Source organism: Lontra canadensis, unplaced genomic scaffold (genome assembly GCF_010015895.1).
Source record: "Lontra canadensis isolate GAN:19392208 unplaced genomic scaffold, GSC_riverotter_1.0 scaffold159, whole genome shotgun sequence".
In the NCBI taxonomy this organism is placed as follows: Eukaryota; Metazoa; Chordata; class Mammalia; order Carnivora; family Mustelidae; genus Lontra; species Lontra canadensis.
Genome location: NW_022631153.1, coordinates 993321 through 1019806, shown reverse-complemented (window position 1 = coordinate 1019806; position 26486 = coordinate 993321). Strand labels below are relative to the sequence as shown.

General features: G+C 41.5%; 1 protein-coding gene across 6 annotated transcripts in view; it reads left to right on the top strand.

The window, feature by feature from the left end:
* Window positions 1–26486, top strand: part of MTUS1 (microtubule associated scaffold protein 1) — a 161182-nt gene that overhangs the window by 130515 nt on the left and 4181 nt on the right. For 4 of the 6 annotated variants that reach the window (XM_032844947.1, XM_032844946.1, XM_032844949.1 and 1 more), the window contains 6 exons: window positions 5517–5583; window positions 20267–20481; window positions 21710–21815; window positions 22897–22970; window positions 23115–23210; window positions 25654–25770. In XM_032844947.1, the coding sequence (XP_032700838.1) occupies window positions 5517–5583; window positions 20267–20481; window positions 21710–21815; window positions 22897–22970; window positions 23115–23210; window positions 25654–25770 (675 nt within the window). Of the gene's footprint in view, window positions 1–4371; window positions 4497–5516; window positions 5584–20266; window positions 20482–21709; window positions 21816–22896; window positions 22971–23114; window positions 23211–25653; window positions 25771–26486 lie in introns of those variants that run through there. The other 2 variants (XM_032844951.1, XM_032844948.1) reach the window with 2 other exon arrangements.

The following is a 26486-nucleotide window of genomic DNA, read 5'->3' as shown; positions in this document are numbered from 1 at the left end:
TTTATGAGATGCTCAGTGGGAGAAGGAGTAGATGGAACACTAGAGGAAAAACCTCCCTCGATTGGACACGGTGACAGAGGTTTTGTCAGTTAACAACAGGACAAACTCTTACTGAGTTTCTGGGATACTTTCACTGTACGGGAATTTCATCTTGCACCTGACTTTAAAGGTTTTAATGCCCATGTAATTGTGACTCCACTGAATTTTCTTAAAATTCAGCTCAAAAGCTCCCTCTTTTAGGGGCACCTGGGTGGCTCAGTCTGTTGACCATTTGGCTCTTGGTTTTGGCTCAGGTCATGATCTCGGGATCATGGACTCAGCCCTGCATCTGGCTCAGTGCTTAGCAGGGCAGTCTGCTTGAGGATTCTCTCCCTCTGTCCTTCCCCTTGCTTGCACACACACACACACACACACACACACACACACACACACATTCTCTCTCCCTAAAATAAACAAATCTTCAAGACAAAACAACTTCCCTCTTTTATTTCATGGTCCTTCTAGCTCTATGTTCAGTCTACCTTCTGGATTCTAGGAGCACTTAGATTTCTGTCACTCTCTCCCTTATATTACAGATAACCATCTGCACTCGTTCTGCTTTTTAAGACCAGAAGCTCACTGAGAATAGGATCTGTGTCTAGTTCCTTCTTAGGAACCCACCTCAGCAGCTGTGGCAGGGCTTTATACTTAACAGACATGTCATTTGTACCTGAACGAACAAATGAATGGGGAGGATGGATTCCCAGGTGTAAAGACGAACATATAAAGTCGTTATGTGAATGTTCTTTGCTCTTTAAAACCAATCAGCAAATATTTACTGATTGCCTAATGTTTACAGGACACTGTTACAAAACAGAAAAGAAAGACATAACCAGGGGAAAAGTTAAGTAATTCTTCAGAACAATTTTCCTCTTAACCCTTTGGTCCTCTCATACCATTATAGAAGTGATTGACTGATTGATGTACACGTAGGTAGATATGGATGGTAGATGTCGACTGATGTATATATACATACATATCTTATTGCTAAGTTTTTCTAAATGGTTTTAGAGCATTAGAGTGTGAATAAGAAGGATTGATTATAAGGAATCCTAGAACTATGACTTATCCTTTTGTTGCAAATCTAATAATGATAGATCATTATCTATAAGTTCTATAAGTGCCTCATCAATCTGGAAACTAACACCACACTTTCTGTTTTCGGGAGGACACACTGTTGCTGGTTTTAGTTTGTTCCCAACCTCGGTTTATCCTTGCATAGTTGTGCAATGTTCTGTACAAACAGCCAGTGTGAAATCCAACCTAAAGTAGTACCCAAAGAAGGTGAATTTGGAAGACACTAGCAGTCTACTATAAGTAAAAATGTCTCAGAACAAAATAGAGTGGACATGATTCATCATGTGAGTGGTGGGGAGGAGGTCAGAGACAGCACACATCTGAGCCATCCGACTCAGGTTTTCTGCAAAACCCACTGTGCTGTGGATGCTTTTCAACAGCTAACAGATTCAGGCCCCCTGATGGGATGGCAGCCAGAGCTTAAGTGCCTGTATCCTGGGACTCCTAATTAAATTATAGTGAATCCAATTTTTCCTTGGAACACTTCATACATTTAGCACATGCGTAGAAAAGCATATTTCTATCCAGATACCTGCCTCCCTCTTTTTTCATATTGTGTGGAATTCTGCATGTTAAAATACAAAGAAGATTAAATAAACTTGTTACCTAGACTATAAAGAGTTTCTCATCTAGGACAGAAACACAGATTTGGGAGCAGCTGAATAAAAAGAAATGGGTAATCAGTATCAGAGTGACAAAATGTGTTTTTATCATCTATAAGTAAAGGATAGGTATCTTAAAGGGCAAGTTTCCAAAGAGAGTCAGGCAGAAACTGACATGGACTATGGTGTGGACACTGCAGTTGGCATTTCACATAGGATTTTTTAAAAGCCCTTGGTTTTTCCATTATCCTGTACTGCTTCCCCCCAGATGAGGTCATTTGCCTTGAGTGATGACTGAACAATTGAGCGTGGACATTTTCGACCTACCTAGGTCCCAAGTTTCTTTTCTTTTTAAAAATTTATTTAATTGAGAGAGAATGAGCGGGGGAGAGAGGCAGAGAAGAGGGAGAGGCAGACTCTCCACTGAGCAGGGGGCCCGATGCGGGGCTCAGTCCCAGGACCTGGGAATCATAACCTCAGCCAAAGGCAGACAATAACCAACTGAGCCACCAAGGCACCCCAGTTCCTAGCTTCTTGAGGGCAAGAATCATGTCTTAAATTTCTTTCATGTTTCACCCAGCATCTGGAATGGTCCTTGATTAATTGGTTCATAGCAATAACTTGCCAACCAATTTGGAAAGATAAATGTCTTCTCTAGGCTTTGAGGGGAAGGAGATGGTAACTGTGATTGACACTGAGGTTTATATAATGGGTCAGGTAAAAGACCACGCATTCCAGATTGTGAAGGTAGGACACATGGCAAGTGTGACTTGAACAGAACAGGGAGGGAATTAGAGTCTAAACAGGACTGGAATAGGTTCTTAGAACTAGGGCAAAGTTTCTTTTTCACATATCCCGTGGAATACTCTTCAAGTGAGGGACATGAACCTAGCAGCCCTCTTCGAGGTTGTGTGGAGGGTTGCTCTCACTAGTGCAGGAATGAATCGGTGGAGATCAGGACTGCGGTGGAGGTGGAGGGGACACTAATAGAGAAAGTGTGGTAGATTCAAGACTCATTAGAACTGACTAACTTTGGAACAACTCATTTAGACAAGAGACTGGCTGGTGACCTCACAGCCTTCCTGTCACTGTGTACTCGGATTGACAGAGCTCGGAAGACATCGGTGGCTTCTGGGCATTGAGTAAGGAAGGTAGAGTGTGGGAGGGTTGGGGGAAGGGTTCACATGGACTGAAATTCCCTGTCCCCAAAATCTCTTTAAGAAGCCAAGGGATCATGTGGTATGTATCTCTGCTCGGATGTAAGCATTTCTACAACATTACTATACGTCAGCTTAGTTTTTCAGTCCTCACTTAGCACATTTAGGAAAGTTTGAAAAGTAATTTAATTTCTTGCCAGTTTTGCCTTCTACTAGCAATTTAACTACTCTTAGAAAGTGAACTTTAAGTAAGTCCTGAATGTTTTTCAGGATTGCTTGTGGCTATTAAGCTTTAGGTTTTCTTGACGTGGAGTGACAAAGCTTGCTATTACTTACTTGAACTAAATTGCTAAGCAAACAAAATTAAGGCTTAAATTCATGGCATCAGGAGAAGCATGTAATTTATGTATTTTTATGTGCTTTCCTCCCAATTTTATCCAGGTTGATTTTCCTCAAGGCTTAATTTCTATATCAGAAAACTCATGACTTGTTCATTTTTTAAAAACCTGGATTCACTGATTTGTGATTTCAGAACAACTTAATACTGCACTTAAAAATCAAGCATTTAGGGGCGCCTGGGTGGCTCAGTGGGTTTAAGCCTCTGCCTTCGGCTCAGGTCATGATCCCAGAGTCCTGGGATCAAGCCCCGCATTGGGCTCTCTGCTTGGCGGGGAGCCTGCCTTCCTCTCTCTGCCTGCTTCTCTGCCTACTTGTGATTTCTGTCTGTCAAATAAATAAATAAAATCTTAAAAAAAAAAAAATCAAGCATTTAGAATACATTAACGGCAAAACCTACTCAATGAAGACATGTCCTGAAATCGCAGTCACTGTTAACTGTCCATATGACCGCATTAGCACATTGTTCAAGTTCTCAGCTCTTTTAGTGAGAGACCACCACAAAGTAAAAAAAGCTTTGGATGATGTCTGCTCTCCAAGTCCCAAATCAGCATTTCACACTTGCCCTTTTAACACCAGTGGACCATGTTCTAAGCATTGAGATGAAGTTTCGCGGCAAGCACCATCTGTTTCATGATAATGTCCTTTTAAATTGTAGATCACAAAACGCACACTTGGACTTTCCTTCACCTAGTTCATAGGCTTCTTCGGTATACAGGTTTCAGAGAACAAGTTTTTCTTTTCTCTTGGTAAGTGTGATAATCTAATGACCTCAATTAAAGAGGGGGTCTAAAAAGGCTCACAAATCTAAAAATAACTCCATTATCCAGGCAGAGAAGGTCCGTTTTTCTTTCCACTGTACCAGCTGATATTTAAGTAAGTGGCCATCGATCAGTCTAATGTCTGGCTCTCGTTTTTCATAAATGAAGGGCTGTGGCTTTAAGTAATCGCAGGCTGCTTGTGCCAAAGGCAGAAGCTGCAGAATCAGCTTCTGCCAGGAGAGAGGCATACGGTAACCTGCAGGACGCGAAGTAAGGCTAACCGAGGACCAATGGCGCTCCTCCCGATAGAGCTTTGAATGTAGGCAGACCTGACCGGTGGGTGGTGTGGCCACCTGTGCACTTCTTGGACAGTGCGGGGGGTGGGGACAGTTGGAGACAGAAGCTGGAAAATGGGCTGCTCCAGCAGCAAAATGTGCCTCTATCCTCCATGTGCAGCAACAAGGGTAATTAGTATTTGCTTCTAGTGCGTTTCTGGAATAATATCAGGGACCGAGGCCGAGGTGGTCTGGAATTGGGGGGGGACATTTTGAATGGCAAGCAGCTCTTGCCTGCAGAAGACTGGGTCTCATGATCTCTGCAGTAGTGTAAGCAGGATGCCGCGGGAGCTCCGTCCGGGGTGATCCTAGTGAGGGCTTTGAATTCTGCCTTTTCCTTAGTTAATCCCTGGTGGTGGGGAATCTACCTTTTAAGAAACTATTGCTGTGTGTGTGTGTGTGTGTGTGTGTGTGTGTGTGTGATCTCTTTGAGTTGCTGGGAACTTGGAAATTGTTCTTCTTTGCAGTATAAATAATAGCTTTTTTGATACTGAAACAGTTGCCTGATTCTCTGATTTGTTTCTCTAATGTCACCTTACAATCATAGCTGATCCCAAATTTAATAATCCTTAGAAAACTAATGCGGCGCTGAGTAAAATTAATCTAATTTTGTCTTTTTTTGAAGGATTGTTTTTGGCTGTAGCTTTATAACAAACTTGTATGTCCCTTTTAGAAGGATTGACCTTGCAACAAAACTTTTTTTTATTTTTTTTTTTGCAAATACAGGACAAAGTGCATATAAATGCATACATTTAGAACATTAAATATTTATCTTAAACTGATTACTGCTTTATTGCCCTTGGAGGAGGAGAATGCATTAAGTCTTAAGTATGCATTTGCTGAGAGGTTCTGCGGATCAACAGTGAAGCCTGGCTCAAAGTAAATATTTTTAAAAGTGCCATGCAGTGCCTCAAATGAAAGTTTCACGAGGACCTGAGAAAATAAAGATTTTTGAAACATGAATTTCCTTAACAACTAAGGGACATCTGTGTTTTGTTTTGTTTTTTTAACAACTCAAACTGTTAGTCTAAATGATTCATATCTTGGCTTCTCCATTCTGAGTCTCATTTTCCTGGTGATAACGAATGTGTGCCTTTCTGAAAAGGACCCTCTTGAAAACATTAGTAACTTGATGTGTGTTTTCCGCAGCGGGAGGAAGCACTCAAACAACACAAAACCCTATCTCAAGAACTTGTTAACCTTCGAGGAGAGCTAGGTAAGAGCTTGTTTTTTTTTTTAATTTCTTTGTTGGTTTTTTTGTTTTGTTTTGTTTTTACTAAGTTTCACAGCACAAGGGGACAGCTGGAAAATTTGGTTTTCCTGTCTGCGTCGCGGCTGGAGTTGCATGCTGGCAGTGGCTAGCTGTCCCACTCTGCTATCTGTGCAAACACTTACTATCAACATTTCTTTTGAATCTTGGCAGCTTGACCTCCAGTTCACAGAATTCCTGGCACTGATCTGACTAAGCCTAGCAGAGTTTCTGATGACCAAAACATTGCTCTTCCTAAAGACAGGGCAGAGTGATTTCTGGAATTGTATGTGTTCCTGTTAAATAATCCTGTCATACTTTTTTTCTGAACCTCTTTCTGTGTTAAAGAGTGATGAGAAAAATGCCTTTTCTGATAATATGTAACTACATTACACTTGCTTGGGGCACTTTGAGAGGAGTGAGCCTACGGAAAAGAAGGATGTGTGCATCCACGGTGGCCTGCCTAGAGAAGGCATCCTCTGTGCCCTGTTACAAGTTGAACAGGGCTTATGGTGGGTAAGGACCTGGTTCCTCCGGTAGCCATGGGTCTCCGATGTCTGTAGCACCCACTACCCAGGGCTGTGGTTCCCCAGCTGAGCTCAGTTTTGGGTCTTGTCTCTCCTGGAAGGGTCCTCAGGGTTTGGGCAACAGAGGCAGTACTGCCTTTCCTACCTCATGTGCTGTGTTGGAGTGAGCCAGCTGCCTTGGGATCCCCCAGTCAGCCACAAGCATCTCAGCCCAGGAGAATCAGCTTCCGACTTTCGCTTCAGCCAGGTCTGGAGTTGTTCATTAAAAGGCTGAGTTCCTTGCCCTTTGCAATTTTCTGTGTATGCTCACAGCCTCCTCTTCAAGTGTGAGTGGCTGTGCATATAAATAATGCAAAAGCAACAGCCAGTGTTCATCCAGTTCTAGAAGAAACTGCCCATTTTTCTTTGCACAAGACCAGAATTTCAACATTGTCAATATAATTTGCTGGACTTGAAGGTTTTCTTCCCTTGCCCGCAACCCCCACGAAGACAAAGATCAAAGAGCAGTTAATGTGGGGCCATGACTTGTCTCTGCGTTCCTCTCCCCACTCCACCCACCAAGGAGAGACAACCCCAAACTCTTGGCTCACGCTCCAGGTTCTTATACCTGGCCGGGGGATCATTTTCTCCTGGCCTTATTTTAGGCTATGGAAATGAAGAACTCTTTATAAAAAAGTAACGTTAAGACGTTAAGACAGATGGAACTTTGGGACCCCAAAGACTTGCGAGTTCTAGGGAAATAGTTCAAGGAAACCACAGCTGGAGACTTTCCGCCGTGTCAACCAGACTGCTCTCCTTCCGGTCGCCCAGATGACCACCTTAATTTGCTTTTGTCTGTGCCTTAAATAGTGTAATGGAGCTGGAGTGAGCAGGTCAGGAAAGAGGCCTTTGTGTGTGTGTTTCGGAGTTCGTTATGACCCAGCGGAGGTGGAGATGAGCCTACCTGCTGGTTCACATTTCAGCCTCTCCCCAGCGGTGGAACACTGCGCTCATTCACGCTGTTTGAATGGGGGATCCTCTTTTTACCTGTTAGCGGAGAGCACGGTGAAATGATCCGAATGGGGATCCAGGTCCTCAGCACTCCCGTTGGTCACAGAGCCGGACAGGAAATGGCCTGGCAGTCAGTACCCATTCTCCCCTTTTCTTCCGTTTGTGATGAGGAGAGTGCGCCCTGGTGTGTTTCCCTGCCGCTGGCCAAGTGTCCGGATGCAGGGGTTGGCCTGTGTGTATCGTTCATCACACAGGCGGGAGCTGGCTGAACCTGGAAGTAGAGGATTCTGGTCAGGAGAATGAGTGAGACGACAGCGCGAATGTCAGTCAGCGGAGGGGATGACGGGGACTGTGTCGTTGCTCCTGTTGCGTGAGGGAGGACTGCCCAAGGAACTATGGAAAGCATTTGGGGAATGGTTCACTCCCGTGAGGGGAGAGAAGAAAAGGCTTTACATAGTTCTTCTGATGGAACAGTCCAGGAAGAACATCCTAAAAACCGCCAGAGGAATTGTTCGTAGCGTGAGCCGAGATGAAAGAAGATAGGTCACATAGCAAAGTAGGAGATGCAGTTTTAAAATTTGAGGCAATAGGGGCGTCTGGGTGGCTCAGTGGGTTAAAGCCTCTGCCTTCGGCTCAGGTCATGATCCCAGGGTCCTGGGATCGAGCCCCACATCGGGCTCTCCGCTCAGCAGGGAGCCTGCTTCCCGCTCTCCCTCTCTGTCTGCCTCTCTGCCTGCTTCTCTGCCTGCTTGTGATCTCTGTCAAATAAATAAATAAATCTTAAAAAAAAAAAAAGATTTAATTAAAAAAAAAATTGAGGCAATAGTACAGAATGCTTAAACTGTGTGGTCACACTGTCAGGGTCCAAATCTTTAGTGGCTGGGTGATGTAGGAGCAAGTCACATGACAGATCTTGAGTCGCAGTTTCATTCTCTATTCAGTGGCACTAATAATGGTCTGCTCAGGGGTGGTCGTGAGGATGACATGAGATAACTCACTGTGAAGTGCCTAGCACCAGGTGTTACCTACTACTAAATAGTAGGAGTTCACATGTGTGCAGTTTATAGCTGTGTAGTAATTACCCACATTGGCTGTTTGTGGGGGGGCATGGACTACACTGCAGGAAGGAATTGTAATTAGACCAAATACTATTAGAAATCCCTCAGGATGGGTTGGGTGTTTCGTTTTCCGACTCCAAGGGCAGTGAGACATGGTGGGTCCTTTCCTGACGCAGTAGAAGGGCTTACGATGTGGAGTCTGCAGTATAGGATTGGGTCCACATGTCCTAGCTAGGAGTTGCCTCACTTCTTTGAGTCTAATTTCCTCACGGGAGATAGGAAGTTAATATGTATTTGGCTGGATTGTCATGGAGCTTGGATAAAACAGTGAGATGTATGAAGCAGCTGTCATAGCGCCTGGTCCGCCACAGGCACTTCAAGAAGAGAAAGATCTGCTACCATCACTATCATCCAAGTGTCCACCATTTCTCTCCAAAATAGTGGGGGGCTCTTGTTTTCAGTCTCCCGCTGGATACTGTTTCTTTCTCTTCTCTATGAAACTATAGGCAAGGTTCCTAAACCAAGAACTACAAAAAAAAAATAATAATAATAATAATAATGTAATAAAGGACAGTTGAAACTCAGGAGCACTGAAACCCAAGTAGAGTCTGTGATAGTGACCTTTGGAATCTAACTGCCTCCAACTGTCTGTTCCATTGACCGACTTTCTTGTTGTCTCACTGGTCACTCTGACAAGTGTCCTCTTCTGCCAAGTTCACCCAACTGAGCTCAGAACAAAAGCCGTAAGCACCCCCCTGCCCCTGGAGTCCTCAATACTTTACAACCATGTATTTATTGTGTCTTGTGTTTTCTTGTTGTCTTCAGATAGTAAATTGCTTCATTTCAGAGATTCTTTTCTCCTTACTATGGAAAAAATATATATGCTTTCCATTTTCCCAAGTAATTGATAAGTATTGATGGGCATTTGAAGTGTTTGAGTGTTGGTTTCTTTGTATTTAAGGACATTGTGTGGAAATTAAAATTGCAAAGTAAGAGGAAAATAGCCCATAGTTATGGTACCCTTGACAGAGCTTTTATTTTTGCATATTCTCTTGTCTTTGTTTATATGAATATATATGACTTCATATCTTGACTTGTTTGTGAAGTTATGACTTACATAGAGTGGAATGCTTGTTGATAAACATGTATATAACCTAGACCTTTATCAAGGTATTGAAGATCTCTGTCCTCCCAGAAAATCTCCTCATGCTCCTTTCTGGTCAATGACCACCCCCCACCCCCAGAAGCAAACACTGATCTGATTTTTATCATGTAGGTTATCTTGTGTATCCTAGAATTTCATATAAATGGAAACATGCATTATGTTGTGTCTGCTATTTTTCACACAGAAAAAATCCTTTTGAGATTCATTCATGTTATTTTATGTGTCTTCTGATCTGTTTAGCACATGTCAAACACTTTTCCATCTTGCCTCTTAGTCTTTGTTATGGTTATGTTGAATGACTTGGGAAAGTCATTCAGATGTTTCTTGACTTCACTAACCCCTTTAGGGTTGGAGTAAAGCGAGGGTTTTATTGTCCGCTGTTATCCCCTCCATTCCCCTGGTTTCATCTACAACCTGTGGGTCATGATGCACTGATTTATTATCCTAGTTCTCTCCTTCCAAGCTGTAGATGAGTTTTGCCCAGTGCAGAGCTGCCTCCAGGAGAGCCAGTGGTATAATCAGACCTTCGGACTCCCCAACCCCTTGCTTCCTGAATGTTCCGCAGTGTCTCCTCATTCAGGCCTCTTTTCCTCAAAGTCTGTTTATCATCTTCTGCAATGACATCATCACTCACTCACCGCCCAAGCTAACAACAGGTATCACACACCTTTTCCTCCATCTTCCACGTGATAGTCTGTGTTCTAAGTATCGCAGTATCTGAATCTGTCCCTCCTCTGCCTTCTGGCTGCTGCTGTTCTAATTTTAAGCCCCATAATTGCTCACGCCAGATACATTCCAGTGGTCACCCAACAGGTCACCTTGCTCCAGGCCTGCTTCTGTCCTCTCCACATGCCGGGACCATATTTAAAATAAATCTCACATCTGTCCTCTATTGGACATCTTTAACAAACGTCAGTGACTTCATTTGGGCTTTGGCAGAAAGTCCAAATGTCCTCTAGCTGCCATGTATGGTTTGACTGGAACTCTCAGCCCAGCTTCGTGATGTCGGGACATTCCTTTGCCTTTCTTCACACCTTCTTTCCTCTCCTCACACCCCAGCCATGGGTCCATTCATACCTCTCTGACACATGATATCCTCTCTGCTTGAAATGCTCTCTTCTTTTTTACTGCCTTTCTATTTTTGCTTCTTAAACTTCTCCCTAGCTACAGTACCTCACTAAGTCCTAATGAAAATATCATATCATCAGTTGAGTTTTACCTAATCTTGCAAGCAAGTTAATTGTGCCTTCTACTGTGACTTTCAAGAAACTCTGTTCTTTGGGTAGTTTCTAGACCTCTTCTCACAATCCAGAACTATGAGTCCTTCAGAGACAGTATCTCCTTCACGTTTGCAGCTCTACCTGCTGATACCTTTGTGCCTGGCACTTACTACCCCGGTGAATGAATGACTTTTATATTGAAGATGGTAACTAGGGAAAGTTGGTATTATCCTTAAAAATTATAATACTCAGTGGTTTTGTGTATGAATGTTTTCCTATAAACCATTTAAAAATAACATGCATGTTTTTAAGACTGAATAATAATAAAGTAAGGTGAACTATAATTCCCTTGGAAATATTTTATAATTATGTCTGACAATGCTGTTAGATCATTTTGAAAGTGTTAGCCCTTGAAATAGATGACAGTTCAATTTAATGGTTTGTATCTGCAGCAAGCATTTGGCCTCTGGGATAAGTATATCATTCTGATTTTTTTAAGAGTTGTGTTGGATCAAAACCAGTATGATAGAGAACCATAAATTATCTTTGGGAGTTCCTACTGCTTTTTGTTAATCACTAGAATCACATTTTTATCTAAATTAATGAAGAAAAGTTATTTTTTTATTGAAAAGGTATTTTATGTTTAGCCATCAGAATTAATAGCTAATGTACATCTTTTTTTACAGATGTTCCATCTATTTTTATTAAAGTTTTTAATCCTACTGAGACTTAAATACCTGGTCAAATGAACTAGATTTCAGAACCTTGGAATTCCTCTATCCACAGGCATTCCTCTAAATTTAATATCATTTGCACTGAGCTGTTTGGACAATGCACATCTCTTTTATACATTTGTCCTAATAGTTTCTATTTAATGCCACAAATAGGATTTGAACTCTTAATTCACTAGGACTAGTTGATTGTTTTTCTGTGTATATAAAAATTATGAGCTGGATATGACAGTAAGATCTACTGACTGCCAGCTCTTTCCCAACAGCAATACTCAGCTCTAAGTCTACTGGTTAGTATTTTATTAAAAGACAGGAGAGGGAAGGGAAAGGAGGGAGAGAGAGGGAGGAAGGAAGTAAGGAAAAGAAGCTGAGGCTTAAAAGTGAAGTAACCTTCTTAAGGTCTGACAGCTAGAGAGCGAAGTGCCTGGATAACGACCTAGGTAGCATCGGTAGGTCCAAAACAGGGAAAGCATGATGAAAATATTCGAAAGGTCAGAAGATCATCTGATATAAGTACTCCTTTGCATTGGTAACAACTTTTAGGATCTTTCTATTCAATTCAAAAATTCAGGAAGTACTGTCAGATTAAAATAGGACTTGTAATTATCAGTTAGGGAAAAGTGACTTGGCTCTGCCAGAAGCAGTGTATAAATTGTCTAATCAACACCTGATTGGTGTCTATGAACTTGAGCCTCCCACACACCTTGTGGAATGTGTTAATTCTTTCATGAGTTTTGTCTACAGTTATGACTTAACAGCCCGTGTATTTAAAATAATTTTTAAACTCTGTAAGGTTAAGTCACTTTGGAGTTGCAGAATTCCAGAAGTGGTTTTTGAAGTGGGCTGTAATGAAAAAACTGCTAATATAATGAGAACCAACTGTATACCCAAAGAGAATTCTTTCTCTCCCTGAGCTGATTGAGGATGGTTTTGATACCACCTCAGACATAAACCATTTTCCCCATCCATGGCCATCCATCACATACTCAGCCTTTGGCTGGCTGTGTCTTCAAGTAAAAGGTCACATTCTGTCACCTATACAGATACACAGTAATACCAAGGATATCTGTTTTGAAAGCCTATAGAGTCTTCTTCCTTATTCTGTAACTTGTCCTAACTTGTCCTTGTCCAGTTTTGATAGGATCAGTTTTGACTAATGTCATATGTCCAGAATGCTGGTTCTCAGACTTCCTTGTGTGATAAAATAGACCAAGTTAGAATCCAGATTCATAGTTGTGACTCAGGTGGCTTGGGAACAGAGCCCAGCAATGTGCTTCTGATGACCGTGCAGTTGATTACCCTATAGTGCTCCATGGAGTACACTTTGATACCACCTTGGTGTCCAGAATGTCATTTTTTGATTTAAAGTATATACGAATCAAGTAAGCCCAGCGAGACAGTCAACAGTAATGCTGGGAAGCACCAACTGAATTGAGTCTGTTCTTGTACATCAGCTTCCAAATAAGCTTTAGATACGTTGTTGTGCTGTCAGTGTGATTTCTTTAAAGTCCTAACTGATTTTTCTCTGGCCTGAAGCGTAGAACCCTGTGTCTCTTACCCAGCCAGGCTTGCATCTCTGATTTCGTGCCTAAATGTTTTCACTGGTCCATGGAATGTTGCTGTTGTCATTGTGAGAGCATCTGTTTTGCAGCATGTTGTTGGCCAGTGAGTAAGTTGAAAAACAGCAGAGCCTTTCCAGACTTGTATTGGCAGCGGGACGCAGGGGCTCTGAGGAGGCCCAGCTGGCCCCTCTGTACCTAGATTGTCTGGCTGGGCTGGATCATCTCTCTCCACCCCTCTGCCCCCCTCCCCCGCCATTCAACACAAATCAGTACTGAGGGGGTGAGATCTTTTTTTTTTTTTTTTTTTTTTAAACCTCCCTTATCTTATCTTGCAGTTTTTCTAGCTTCTACAAGAGAACATGCCTTAATAGTCTCAGACATCCCTTGCAGGTAGAGATTAAATTCTCGCTTACACGTCGCAAGTTGTGGGGCACCTGGGTGGCTCAGTGGGTTAAGCCTCTGCCTTCAGCTCAGGTTATGATCTCAGGGTCCTGGGATCGAGCCCTGCATCAGGCTCTGTGCTCAGCAGGGAGCCTGCTTCCCCTTCTCTCACTGCCTGCTGCTCTGCCTACTTGTGATGTCTCTCTCAAATAAACAAATAAAATCTTAAAAAAAAAAAAGACACATCGCAAGTTGAGAAAATAGCCCTCAGAACCCAGATGAGGTTCTGAGCTCTGTGCTGTATATCTGCATTGAAAACATTGAGTAGATTGGCATCCTGGACCCAATTCTGCCCCTTCAGTTCCCTTGCCAGTAAAAGGAGATTGAAGATAATATCTCTTTTATTAATTCAAAACACCATTACATGAAATCATAGGCATGAGAGCACCTTGTAAAGCATGACCTAAATTGAAAAGGAAACTAGTATGAGTTATGGGAGAATTGAGAGGCCAGGCATTTTGTAAAGCAAATTCCTAATAAGTTAGGATTAGTGAGAGGCTTTTGAAAAAAATAGTTCATGTTGATTCACATAATTCCCAGGAGCCATCAGAAAGCTGTCTGTAGCTCATTTTGAGTCGCTGGATTCAGAGTCCAGAGTGCTCACCATTACACCATGGAACCGCCGTGTAGCTCATTTTGAAATTTAGAAGAAGACTGTTCTCTGCCATGTGACTGCCAAATTTCTTGGTCAGAGAAGGAAGTAGTACATTTTGGAAAGAAACTGGAGGTCTTCTGAGTCAATGATCATGGCACAGGCTGTTTGTGAAGACTTGCTCTATAAAATCCTTACCAAACACTAAAGTTAGCGGAGCGGGTGGTGTTTGTTCCTACCTTGCTCACCAGGAAACTGAGAGGCAGAAAGTAGGAATTGACCGTGGTTGGATAGTCTAGGTCCCTACCCTTTGGTTGTAGGCTTCTGGTCCTTCCCCCATGTAGGGATTTACTTCTTAAAAATGGCTTCTTGATAACTTTATTCACTTGTATCTTTCTCCCATTTTAAACAGATGAGACCCTAGTTTAAGAGAGCAACCTCCATAGTCATTCACTGTGGGAGTGGGTCATTACCAGATATTCTGAAGTAGTTATGCTACTATGGTAAAAGACAGTGTTCCCATTCACGCTTCTGGGGCTGGGGTACAGGAGAAGTAAGATAAGACACTTGTTTCCCCTTTACTTTTATAGACAATTGGGAGTATATTATACATGCATTTCTGCACCTTGCTTTTCCACTTGACAGTTCTTGAAGTTCAATACATTAAGAACTTTATCAGTCTTTTTAAATAGCTGTTAAATTGTCTTATTTTTGGAAAGCATTCCATTGTTTTGATACACCACAATTAATTTAACCGGTTCCTTCCTAGTAGACATTAGGGTGTTTCTGATGTTTTGCTGTTATGGAAATGCTCCAGTGAAAACCCCCAACATCTTTCATTTTATATATGTGGGAATATATCTTTATGAATTCTTACTAGTGGAATTGCTGGGTCAGTGGACTATGCAGAGAAAACATGACAGGCCAAAATTAAGGGACATTCTAAAAATACCTGACTCCAAAACTGTCCTGATGGGGGGCTGGGGGGAAGACCCACTCACAGACCAGAGAAGACTCAGGAAACATGACAACTAAATGCAGTGTGGTATCTTGGATGGGATCTTGAAACAGAAATAAGGGATAAAGTTTGGAGTTGAGTTCATAATAGTGTGCCAATGTTGGTTTCTCAGTTTCAACAATGTCCCTTGGTAGTGTGCAATGTTAATGTTAGGGGGAAAGGGGTGAGAGGTATCTGGAAACTATTCTCTCTTCGCAGCTTCTCTGAAGTTCTAAAATTAATCTCAAAGTTTTTTCTTAAAAAAGCATTAGTGGAAAAACTGGTAAAGTCCAAATGAAGTCTATAGTATGGTTACTAGTATTGTTCCAGGGTTAAATTAATTAATGTATGTGACATTTAATTAATTAATCTGTCACAATTAATTGTGACAGATCCCATGATTACTTAAAATGCTGACATTTGGGACAGCTATGTGGAGAGTATATAGAAACTCTGTGTACTATCTTCTATAAATCTAAAATTTTCTACAATTAAAAGGTTTTTTTTTTTAAGCAACTATACTTCCCTGAGAAGTATGTGCTTTATTTTTCCTTTTCAAATTTTTATTTAAATTCTAGTTAGTTAACATATAGTTTAGTAGTAGTTTCAGGAGTAGAATTTAGTGATTCATCATGTACATACAACACCCAGAGCTCATCACAAGTGCCCTCTTTAGTTCACATCACCGATCTAGCCCTTCCTCATCCCCATTCCTCCATCAACCCTCAGTTTGTTCTCTGCTAAGAGTCTCTTATGGTTTGCCTCTCACTTTCCACCCCCCCCGCCACGTTCTCTATTTCTTAAATTCCACGTATGAGTAAAATAATATGGTATTTATCTCTCTGGCCAACTTAATTTGCTTAGCATAATACCCTCTAGTTCCATCCACATTGTTGCAGATGGGAATATTTCTTTTTTTTTGATGGCTGAGTAATATTCCTGTGTGTGTGTGTGTGTGTGTGTGTGTATACACACCACTTCTTTTATCCATTAATCAGTAGATGGACATTTGGGCTCTTTCATAATTCGGCTATTGTTGATAACGCTGCTATAAACATTTGTGCCCCTTCAAATCTGTATCTCTGTAGCCTTAGGGTGAATACCTATTGAAGTTTCTGGATTGTAGGGTTTCTATTCTTTTCTTTTTAAGGAACATCCATACCTCTTTCCAGAGTGGCTACACTGGTTTGCATTCCTACCAACAGTGGAAGAGGGTTCCCCTTTCTCCTCAACCTTGCCAGCATCTGTTGTTTCCAGTGTTTGTTAATTTTAGTCATTCTGACTGGTGTGAGGCAGTATCTCATGGTTTTGATTTGTATTTCCCTGATGATGAGTGATGTTGAGCATCTTTTCATGTGTCTGTTTCCCATCTGGATGTCTTCTTTGGAAAAATGTCTATTCATGTCTTCTGCCCATTTCTAAACTGGATTATTTGGTTTTTGGGTGTTGAGTTTTAGAAGTTCTTTATAGATTTTGGATACTAACCCTTTATTAGATATGTCATTTGCAAATCTTTTCTCTCATTTTGTGGGCTGCCTTTTGGTTTTATCAATTGTTTCCTTTGCTGTGCAGAAGCTTTTCATCTTGATTAAGTCCCAATAGTTCATTTTTGCTTTCATTTCTCTTGCCTCCAGCGACATGTCTAATAAGAAGTCGCTATGGCCAAGGTCAAAGAGGTTGCTGCCTGTGTTCTTCTCTAGGATTTCGATGGTTTCCTATCTCAACTTTGGGTCTTTCATCCGTTTTGAATTTATTTTTTTTACATGGTAAAGCAAGAAAGTGGTCCAGTTGAGAGAAAAGAGTGAAGGTGTCCAGCACTAAAGCAGGTGTCTGACTTCCCAGGTGGCTAGAAAGAGAGAGGGACTCAAAGCAGGAAAGAAACATTAGACACCGGCATCTCATCTCCCTCATAGCTGGTGCAGAGAAGGGGAAACACTGCTTGAAGAAGGGTTGGCACCCACAGCATGCTTACCAGAAGCTCCTGGAGAAAGTGTGTCTGTACAGTTGGGGAATGAAGTCCTCTTATTTTTCTCTTTATCTTTCCTTTCTGTCCCAGTGTGTGACACACAATATGTGGCATCATGAAAATTTGTATGATTTCCATGTGACCTTACCCCCTCCTTTTTTCCTTTTTTAGACTTTATGTCCAACTTAGATAAAATCCTCTAAAAGTTGGGAAGATTCTGTTGCACCCAGTGTTAAGAGCAATAGGAGTAGGAAGTGAAGGTTGGAGGTGTGTGGGTACCATAGTGCCCCACCATATGTGTGTGTGTGTATATTTAGGTTTGACTACTCAACAAGCAAGGCTGCTTTTTAACTGTCACATTGGGTCCTGGGATCCCAAGCATGCCTTTGAGGACTCTTCAAACACATTTGAACTGGTGGACTTTTTCAAGGCCAGGAATAATAGTAACAACAGCATTTATCACATACTGACTTGGTTCAGGCACTGGGTCAAGTGCTTCTCCTGTATTATCTTCTTTAGTCCTGCAGGGAAGGTGCTAAATATTATCTGCATTTTAAAAAATGAGGAAATGAAGGCTTAGAAAGCTTAAGTAATTTGCTCAAATCATATGGCCGGTAAATGGTATGACTGAGAATTGAACCTAATTATTCTAGCTCTTGTCTTTTAAGTCATTTATTTATACTCCTGAGGATTAAAGTATTTTGGGTTGTCTCATGATGAAGCATGCTACCCAGATACAAAAGTGAAGAAAGCTCTGTAACATTTCACAAGAATATTGCAGCTGGAGGGCCATGGCTGTGTAATGGTTTTCTATATAAACAGGACATTTATCAATCTCCAAAGTGAAATGGTCTCTACGAGATGGAGAGAATACAGATCTAGCCTCCTCCTCTTAGAAAAGGCCACTGGGACTAAATAGGTAACGGCTGTGCTTCTGCTCCTTGGGGATAATGGCTAAGGGGCCCAAGATGAATCCAGTTCTATTTCTCAGAGGTTCTAATTGACCGTGACATGGGGCCTTTTCTAGAGGTCCTCCAAATAACTGTGCGAAAAGGGAAAATGCTGAGCATCTCACCACTTTTTCTGAAATACTTTTTCCTTCTCAGTATGTATGCTGAAACTATGTTGTTCCTGTGCTATCATTGGCTTAGAACTCTTCACAGGCATGGTTTGTCCCAGGGTGAAAACACCACCTTCTGTTCTATGACCTTCTGCTTTAGGGGTGGCCTTGTAAATGAGTTGGTTTCTTTCTTTCCTAATTCTGAAAACTCTTTCTTATTCTAAGGTGGACTGCTGGAGATAGCTTTTGCAGTTCCTCTGCTCTGTCTCTCGACAGTGGTCTGTTGGCACCCTTCATCACGGACAGGCTTTTAATAAACGCCTAATAGGACAGATTAAAACATCAGGACAGAAAGATTACTTTGTACTCTATGGATGTTGTATTTGTGCAGTAACTCCTTGAAAACCGTATCACCTAATACTATGAAAGCTCCTTGCTTGCTTGCTCAAAATCCTGCAAAATCTCCTGTTTTGTTCTGGCTTTCGTTGGGTGCCTGATGACTTGCCTGAAAGGGAGTGGAATTCTGAAGAGTAAGCGAGGAAGAGACAAGGCTGAGCACAGGGAGTGAGAGAGAGACAGGTGGCATTAGAAACTGCTCCTCTGCTGTCCTAAGCACAAGGGCAAGTCCATGACTAAACCCAAAGGGTCATATCCATCACCCCTCCCCTCCCCCTCAACAGTGTGTTTTTGGACTAGAGGAGCACTTAGAACCTTGAGGCAATGTTGACATGGATGTCCTTTCAAAAAGTATTTCATGAGCCAAATAAAAATGTCCCTTCAGGATCCCAGGCCAGTTAATTCAGAGTGAAGCTGTTTGTGTGAGCGATGATTTCAGCCCAGCTGTTGTCCACACTGCACACCAGGCCTGTTACAGAGCAAGGGTCCATGCACAGCTGCCGGCTGATGTCACTGCCTGGAGCTGGGCCTGCGATTCAGATTGTGGTACTGACTGTGAGCAGTAAATCCTCCCTCCCCAGGCTGACCCTGACCCATTTTTCCTTTCCCCTCCCCTCTGCCTTCCCTTCACCTCGCTCACAGTGGCCAAGGAAACTTAAACACTTTTAAGCTTTGTTTTCTTTTCTTTTTTTTTTTTTTCTTTTCCTTTTTCAAGATTTTATTTATTTATCTGAGACGAGAGGGAGCACAAGCAGGGGCAGGGGGGAGGGGGCAGAGGGAGGGAAGCAGGCTCTGTGCTCAGCAGGGTGTGAGGCCTCAGAAGGAATACCAATAAGGGACATGTGACTAATAATATTTCTACTGCCACATGGCATATTCCCAAGAAAACAAATCTACCTCATTGTTGGAAATTCATCCCAGAAACTGGCTAATTTCACATTACTTAAGTAGAATGATCATTAAGCTAAACTGTCCTCTCTGCCCTGAAACTCTTACTCCTTCTACAACTGCAGAATTTTTACAAAAGAGAGGTAAGGATTAACAACTGACTCACCAGGACTCATTTTACATTACTGCATGGGCACTTTGGGATACTCCTGACAGAGTATCACTCATTTCACCTGTATTGAATGCCAGCGAAGGAAAGCTGGAAAAGTCAGAAGTCAAGCTTCCTGAGAAATGGTAAAGATATTCCAGGATTTATTATAGTGTGGGTGGGTATGCATTTATGTGCAAGTTCTGCAATATATCGTTAATCGTTATGTGTTTTCAGTAGGGGGGTGGCGGGTAGGATGCTTGGATTTTAAATTATGCCTTTCAGATGACTTTGTCTTAAAAAATAATGACCTTCTGATATTTTTATATTGTAGCTTTTAAAATGTGTTTTTTCTAAAGCTGGTATGCTCTGGTGATCGTGTTCAACATATTCTAATATTTTGCTTTTATTACTGTACTTTTGAAATCAGCTCAAATTAAGTCAAAGCTTAAAATCCCTTTATTTCTTCTCTCTCATCTTCCCTGTTCCCTGTGTCTTAGCTCCTCCCTACGGGCTGGCCGGCCTTAGAGACGCCTCGGCCAATCAGAGTCTCCTCTCCTTATGGCCCCTGCACTGATTGGTCAACATACAAAAGGGTGATCCTCCCTTGGAAACCGGGTTTTTCTCAAGTACTTCTGTTATTTCTTGCTAGATGGTTGTGTGGGGGGTTTTGTTTTGTTTTGTTTTGTTTTGGGAGGTTTTATTTTGCTGCCAGCGACCATTTCCTCTTGTTCCTATTTCTTGTTCACTTTTATACCATTACATTTGAAAATCTGGTCGAGAGAGAACGAAGTACTGCGAGAGTCCTGTGTCCGTATTTCCAGACTCATCACAGCTATGCGTGAATGTGATGAATTTAGGACATTGCGCAGATGAAAAATATCTTTTCCCTTTTTCATCTCTTTTCAGTCACTGCTTCATCGACCTGTGAGAAATTAGAAAAAGCGAGGAATGAGTTGCAAATAGCTTATGAAGGGTTCGTCCAGAAGCTAAACCAGCAGCACCAGACTGATCTATCAGAGCTAGAGAATCGGCTTAAAGAATTTTACACTGGGGAGTGTGAAAAGTTCCAGAATATTTACATTGAAGAAGCAGAGAAGTATAAAACTCAGTTGCAAGAGCAGGTCTGTGCCTTTGGAGCCTGAGCATGTTATCGGTCATGGCTATTTATTTAAATTCTAATTGTGGGATGAGGAACTTTCTTTGAACTTCTATTTATTTAAATAAGTGAAAAAAGGGTTTATCATTTTTTTTCTTATGATCAAAGCAATGTTGAGTGAAAGAAGGGAAGAAAAAAAAAGTTAAAAAAAATCCTTTATCATGCAACCTGGAAGTAATCCCTTTGTGAGCATATTGATATTATACTGCTAAATGATGGGTTTGCATTTCTTCCTTTTCAGAGTGACACTTAATAACCCATATTTCACACACATTTTTTTTTTTTTTTTGGTGAGAAAGATTTATTTAGTTAATTTTAGTTGCACATACCTACTTGGCAATAGAAGATAGTGGGGGGTAAGAACCAGATTCAGAACCACATTTTGTACAATATTTCAAAATATATCCTCTGTTAATTAGTGAGGTATTATCAATAAATCCATAGTAAAACCTAGATTAAAACAGAAGAATATTTTAACTCAGAGGGTTAGAAAAGTTTTTATTTATAAAGTTTTTTATTTACTTATTTGAGAGAGAGAGAGAGAGAAGTAGGCTCCCTGCTGACCCTGGGATCATGACCTTGGCAAAGGCAGATTTTTAACCCAGTGAGCCACCCAGGGGCCCCAAGAAAAGCTTTTAAATTAAAAAGTGATAGAAGAAATAACAGAGGGAAAGAAAAATGTTTGTATTATGTACAAATGTAAAACATTGAAAAACAACTTACGTAATCAAAAGGAAAAAACTGGTAAAAATAAGTGGCAGTATATAAACAAAGAAATGCTTAATTTCTTTATCAGAGAGAGCCCATGTCATAAGCTTCTCTTTAATTTTCTTGCTTCCTTTTAAAATCAATTCTCCATTTAGTAAATATTTACTGAGTACCTACTAGACCAGTCATGTGCTAAGGACTGAGGATATAAAGACCAGTATTATAGGCATGGATCATACGTGGTCCTATCACCATGAAACAAAGCCTCATTCCTCATGATGGAGTTGGCTATTTGCATCAGAGGACCCTGGAGAGCCTGTGTGTTGGTGTTCCTGAGGGGGGACAGAGTGAAGAACTGGGAAGGGCAGATCCAGATTGGGTTGCTCTTTCCAAGCACTGGACAGCCCTTTAACTTGAATACACACTATGTATCAAGTCTCCTAATGCTGTTGCTTATTACTCAAGACTTTTTTTTTCCCTTCTAGTTTGACAATTTAAATGCTGCCCATGAAACCTCTAAGTTGGAAATTGAAGCCAGCCACTCAGAGAAAATCGAATTGCTAAAGAAAGCCTATGAAACCTCCCTTTCAGGCAAGAATGCTTTTTTTTTTTTTTTTAAATAGATTCAGATCTAATGGAACAACGTGATATGTTTTAAAACGGAAATGATTCATAACTTTCCCTTCCAGAGAATACCCTGTGGTATTCAGTTTGGAGTGTTTTTGCTTTCTTTTTGCATTGTTCATTGTTAGCAGATGCCCTTTTCCCCTTAGGAGGCAAATAATAGTTTGTCACAAATGCCAGCCTTTTTAGAAATAAGAGCTTTTAAAGAACGTAAAGGCCTTTTTGGTAGTAGTTGTTCTTTACCACTTGAAGTCCTGGGAAGTTAAAAGTGTTAGTTTACATCCTAGCCACAGTAAAGGATCAGTGCTAACAATACTTGCTCGCCAACACTTACACACCAACAACGCCGTGACATGGAGAAGGCACTGGTTGAGTCAAGAAAGAATATTTTAAAATTATTTTATATTTTAAAATTATTTTATCATGATTGGAAAGGCTGAAGTAGAAGGAAAAGGAGCCATTTCTTTAAGAACACAAAGGATCATGGAAGTTGTTACACTTAGCTCCGTGCACCCCTCAGAGAAGCCTGTAGATGTGGGCTAAGAACAGGCGGGCTCCCCAGTGGCAAAGGCCTTTTCTCATCAGAAAAATAGAATTGTCCTGAGAAGTCAGAGATGACAACATGTCAAAGTGACTGGCCAAGGGTAGATATTAGTAAACACTGTCGTTCTTCCTTCCTGCTAGAATTGGGTTTAATTTTAGACTTCTGTTCGGTTCACGAAGAGCAAATGGAAAAGCACGCGGGAACTCCAGAGCATGAGGGCAAAGGCCAGTGTTGGAGGAGCCCTCCCCTGAGGAGGATGCTGTTTTCTCTGGCCTCTGGGGGCCTCTGTGCTCTCCATCATAAAATGGAAATATCTGCCCTACTCCCCTCACAAGGCTAATTTGAGAACAGAGAGCTTAATTCTTATGAAAGCATCTTACAAATATAAAGTAACATGGTCCTACTGCTTCATAATCAACTCTTAGATCTACATGCTCTAACAACTGTAGAATACAGTGATCTCATAGGATGCCATTGCCTCCCCAAAAAATCCCTTCTTTTCAGAAATCAAGAAAAGCCATGAAGTGGAAAAGAAATCACTTGAGGATATGCTTCACGAGAAGCAGGAATCATTGGAGGTGGGTCTATCTCATTTACCCCACCCCCCAGAAATATCCCCATTCCTGAGGTTTGTGTGGTTTGGGTAATGTTTCTGTGTACATTTGCTATGTTTTTGGTGTCTGCTTGCTAACTTGTGCTCCACATTTCATTGTTTGTTTTAGAAACAAATCAATGATCTGAAGAGTGAAAATGATGCTTTAAATGAAAAGTTGAAATCAGAAGAACAAAAAAGAATATCGAGAGAGAAAGCAAATTTAGTAAGTTGTGTGTGCTTCTCCATTACTACTGAGTTCTTTTCTGCTCAGCTGCCTGTGAGGGTCAGCCCGTGTTCAGCAGCTGGGGAAATGATAGCGGTTTGGAATCCTTTCCCTATGTTGCAGAGTAATTTTTAAACTGGCTTCTTTGTTTACTGATGGCTTTTAGAAATCCCAAGACCTGACATACAGAGGAAGCCCAGTATATTGCGAGTGGTCTAAACTGATAACTATGGGAAGACAAGAAAATTGTCAGTGAGGGTCAGGGTTTCATGAGAAGACTACTACTTTTTTTTCTTAAAAAAAAACAAAAAAAAACCCAAAAAACAAAAAACCTCCGTGGTATATTGAGATAAAATTGACATAGCACAACATTCACCCTTTGTTAAATGTGCAGTTCAGTGGTTCACAAATTGTGTATTGGTCACTATTATCTACTTCCAGAACATTTTGTCACTCCAGAAAGAAACCCTATACCCATTCCCCACTAAATCCCCCCAAACCCCCCGTCCCTAGGGAACCACCATTCTACTTTCTTTCTCCATGGATTTGCCAACTCTGGGCATTTCCTATAAATGGAATCATGTTCTGTGTGGCTTTTTGTGTCTGGCTGCTTTGGCTCAGCTTCTGTCCTTGAGATTGATGCGTATTGTAATATGTATGGACACTTCATTCCTATCTGTGTCCGACCAATAGGTCATACGGATTATCCTCACTTGGGAAAAGTACAGATTTATCTCATAAGCTCACCTTTCTCTTGCAACTTGTATCCTGACTCACCTGGCCCCACCTTTTCCGTTTCTGTCTTCAGTGCCACCATTTCCCTTCCATATGTTTGTGCCTGAGACTGCAGAAGCAAAGTTCTTTTGCCATTTAAAATCTGCTAGCTTGGAAAGCACATGCGCGTGGGTCTCTTAGTGAAATTTTTCACGGATGTCTTTGGATACCCTCTAGGCTTTTGAATACAATTGGATGAGACGAGGTCATACCCAGTGAAACTTCAAAGCTATTTATACTGGAAGATTTTTAGACAAAAGAGCAATTTCAAAAAAAAAAAAAAATCTAGGCTTACATGCAGGGTGTAAACCTTATAAGTGGTTCCAGGAGTGGGTTTTAAAGGGCTTCCTGGAACTGCAGCAGCTTTTGAAAATGAACGGAAACAGATTGAGGAAAGCAGGGTTACCTGAGGCCTGACCCCTGTGGGAATGCACCTGATACCCTGGGAGAGCACATTTGAGGAAGGCCCGGGCCAGCACGGACATCAGCAAAGGTGTGGTGGAAACAGGGCTGTGAATGCTCGAAGTTTAAAAATGGACATGGTATTGCTTCTCGGCCTTTTGGCTATGATCAAGTATAAAAATGGACAGAGTAAATGACAGAGTAAATGATGTCTCCTTTTAAGAAAAATGAGGTACTTGTTTTTTTTTTTCCCCCTAAAGATAATACATCCTGTGTCAAAGGATGAGAGTATTTGAGGCCTATGAAATTTGGGCAAGAGCTCTGGATTTGCAGACTTGGGTATTAAGCCTGCCCCAGCCCTTTCCCGTTCTGGCACCTTCCCTGAGCCAGTCCCCTGGGTTGTGGGACTCTCTGTATCCTATGGAGTGAGGGGTTTACATAGGTAGTCCTGAGGACCCGTTCCCTGATCATCCCTGAGGCTTGGTCTGGAGCCCAGGAGTATAATTTGGATGACTTACCCACTGACACCTGTCTGAGATTAGACATCCAGTTGGTAGATCTGACATGGTCAGTTTGTATGTTTGGGATGATTCACTTAGATTTCCAGAACTAAAGCAAAGAGTCAGGATTCCACTCTGGTGGTGTACTCTAAGAGGATCTCTCCCCTTATGTAGCATTTATTTTGGACAGAATTTTAGTAGTGCATGTGCTGTATGCCGTAGGGTGTCACAGAATAAACAAGAAGGACAGGCCAAGCCAATAGAGTCCCCTCATAATAAAAATGCCAAAGACTCAGGACACGATTGTCACTCTGTTTTCCAGAAAGCCCTAGAAATGCACTGTCCTTTCACTCCTGATCAGTTACCACCTTTGTTGACAGAACAGTTGTTCCCTTTTCTCCCCGCCAAACAGCAGTAAAGGACTATAATGGCCTCAACTCTAGCCAGAGTTGTTTTGCGTTGTAAGCAATGCTTTTTTTTTTCCCCTCTTCCAGTGAAATATTTGGTGTGACCAATATTTTCCCATGTTAAGATCCTGATAAATGAAAGAAGTGTTTGTTTTCAAGGATGAAATGATTTCATTCTTATAACCGAAGACTGTGAGAGTACTGTTCTCTTAACCCTTTATCCGCCTCTTCCTCTAGCTGCTGTGAGAAGGTTAGAAGTCTCTCCCCCAATATCTAAATCTAATCAGAGACTCTGTCTATTAAGAATTTAACAACGTGCGGTTAAATAACCAAAGCTGGGTTCTGCTATGTCTGTTCCAGAAGAACCCTCAGCTCATGTACCTGGAGCAGGAGTTAGAGAGCCTGAAGGCCGTGTTGGAGATCAAGAACGAGAAACTCCATCAGCAAGACATCAAGTTAATGAAAATGGAGAAACTGGTATGTTTCTTTCAGGGGTTTACCCGGCAGAAGTGAAGTCTGTGGCATAGGGACTGGGCTCTGAGCTAGAACTGCAGAGTCATTTTAACTGCTACTTCAAGGTACTTGGAAATGTGCAGAAGGTAACAGAGGCTACATTTGCTTCTGTGGGTTTGCTCCAGGTTTATTTATTGTTGCCTTCTGGAACTTTTTTTTTTGTTTCCCAAGGAATATAGAAAGCAGCATTTGGGTCCTTGGAAAAACCACAACAAACAAATTAGACTTCCATTTTAGAGGTCTCTGGATCTTAATGCATCGATGAAGAATCTTAAAAACCTGTAAAAACAGTACTTTAATATATCACCAACTCTGGGCTGTTGTCTATGTCACAGTTAAAAATGTAAATGAATCACATTAGGGCAATGCAGTTTGCTATCTAAATTCATCCTCTTTCTTGTGAATTAGAATGTAATAGAAGAGTCGTGCTCTCATAAAATTAATCTGGCTGGACAGATGCAAACATTATGAAAAATATGAATGAAGTGGAGTTTGTAGCCTTGAGGGCAGAGCACCGATGTCAGCCAGTGACAAGTTTACTGAGAAGTCTGTGTTTGGGTGGTGTGCCTAGCCCTGGCACACGGCTGCTGGGAGACAGGAGTCTCACCAAGTGGGCAGGGTTTGACAAGGAAGCTTAAGTGATCCCAGCTATTGCCATACTTTGCCCTTGACTGTGCCAG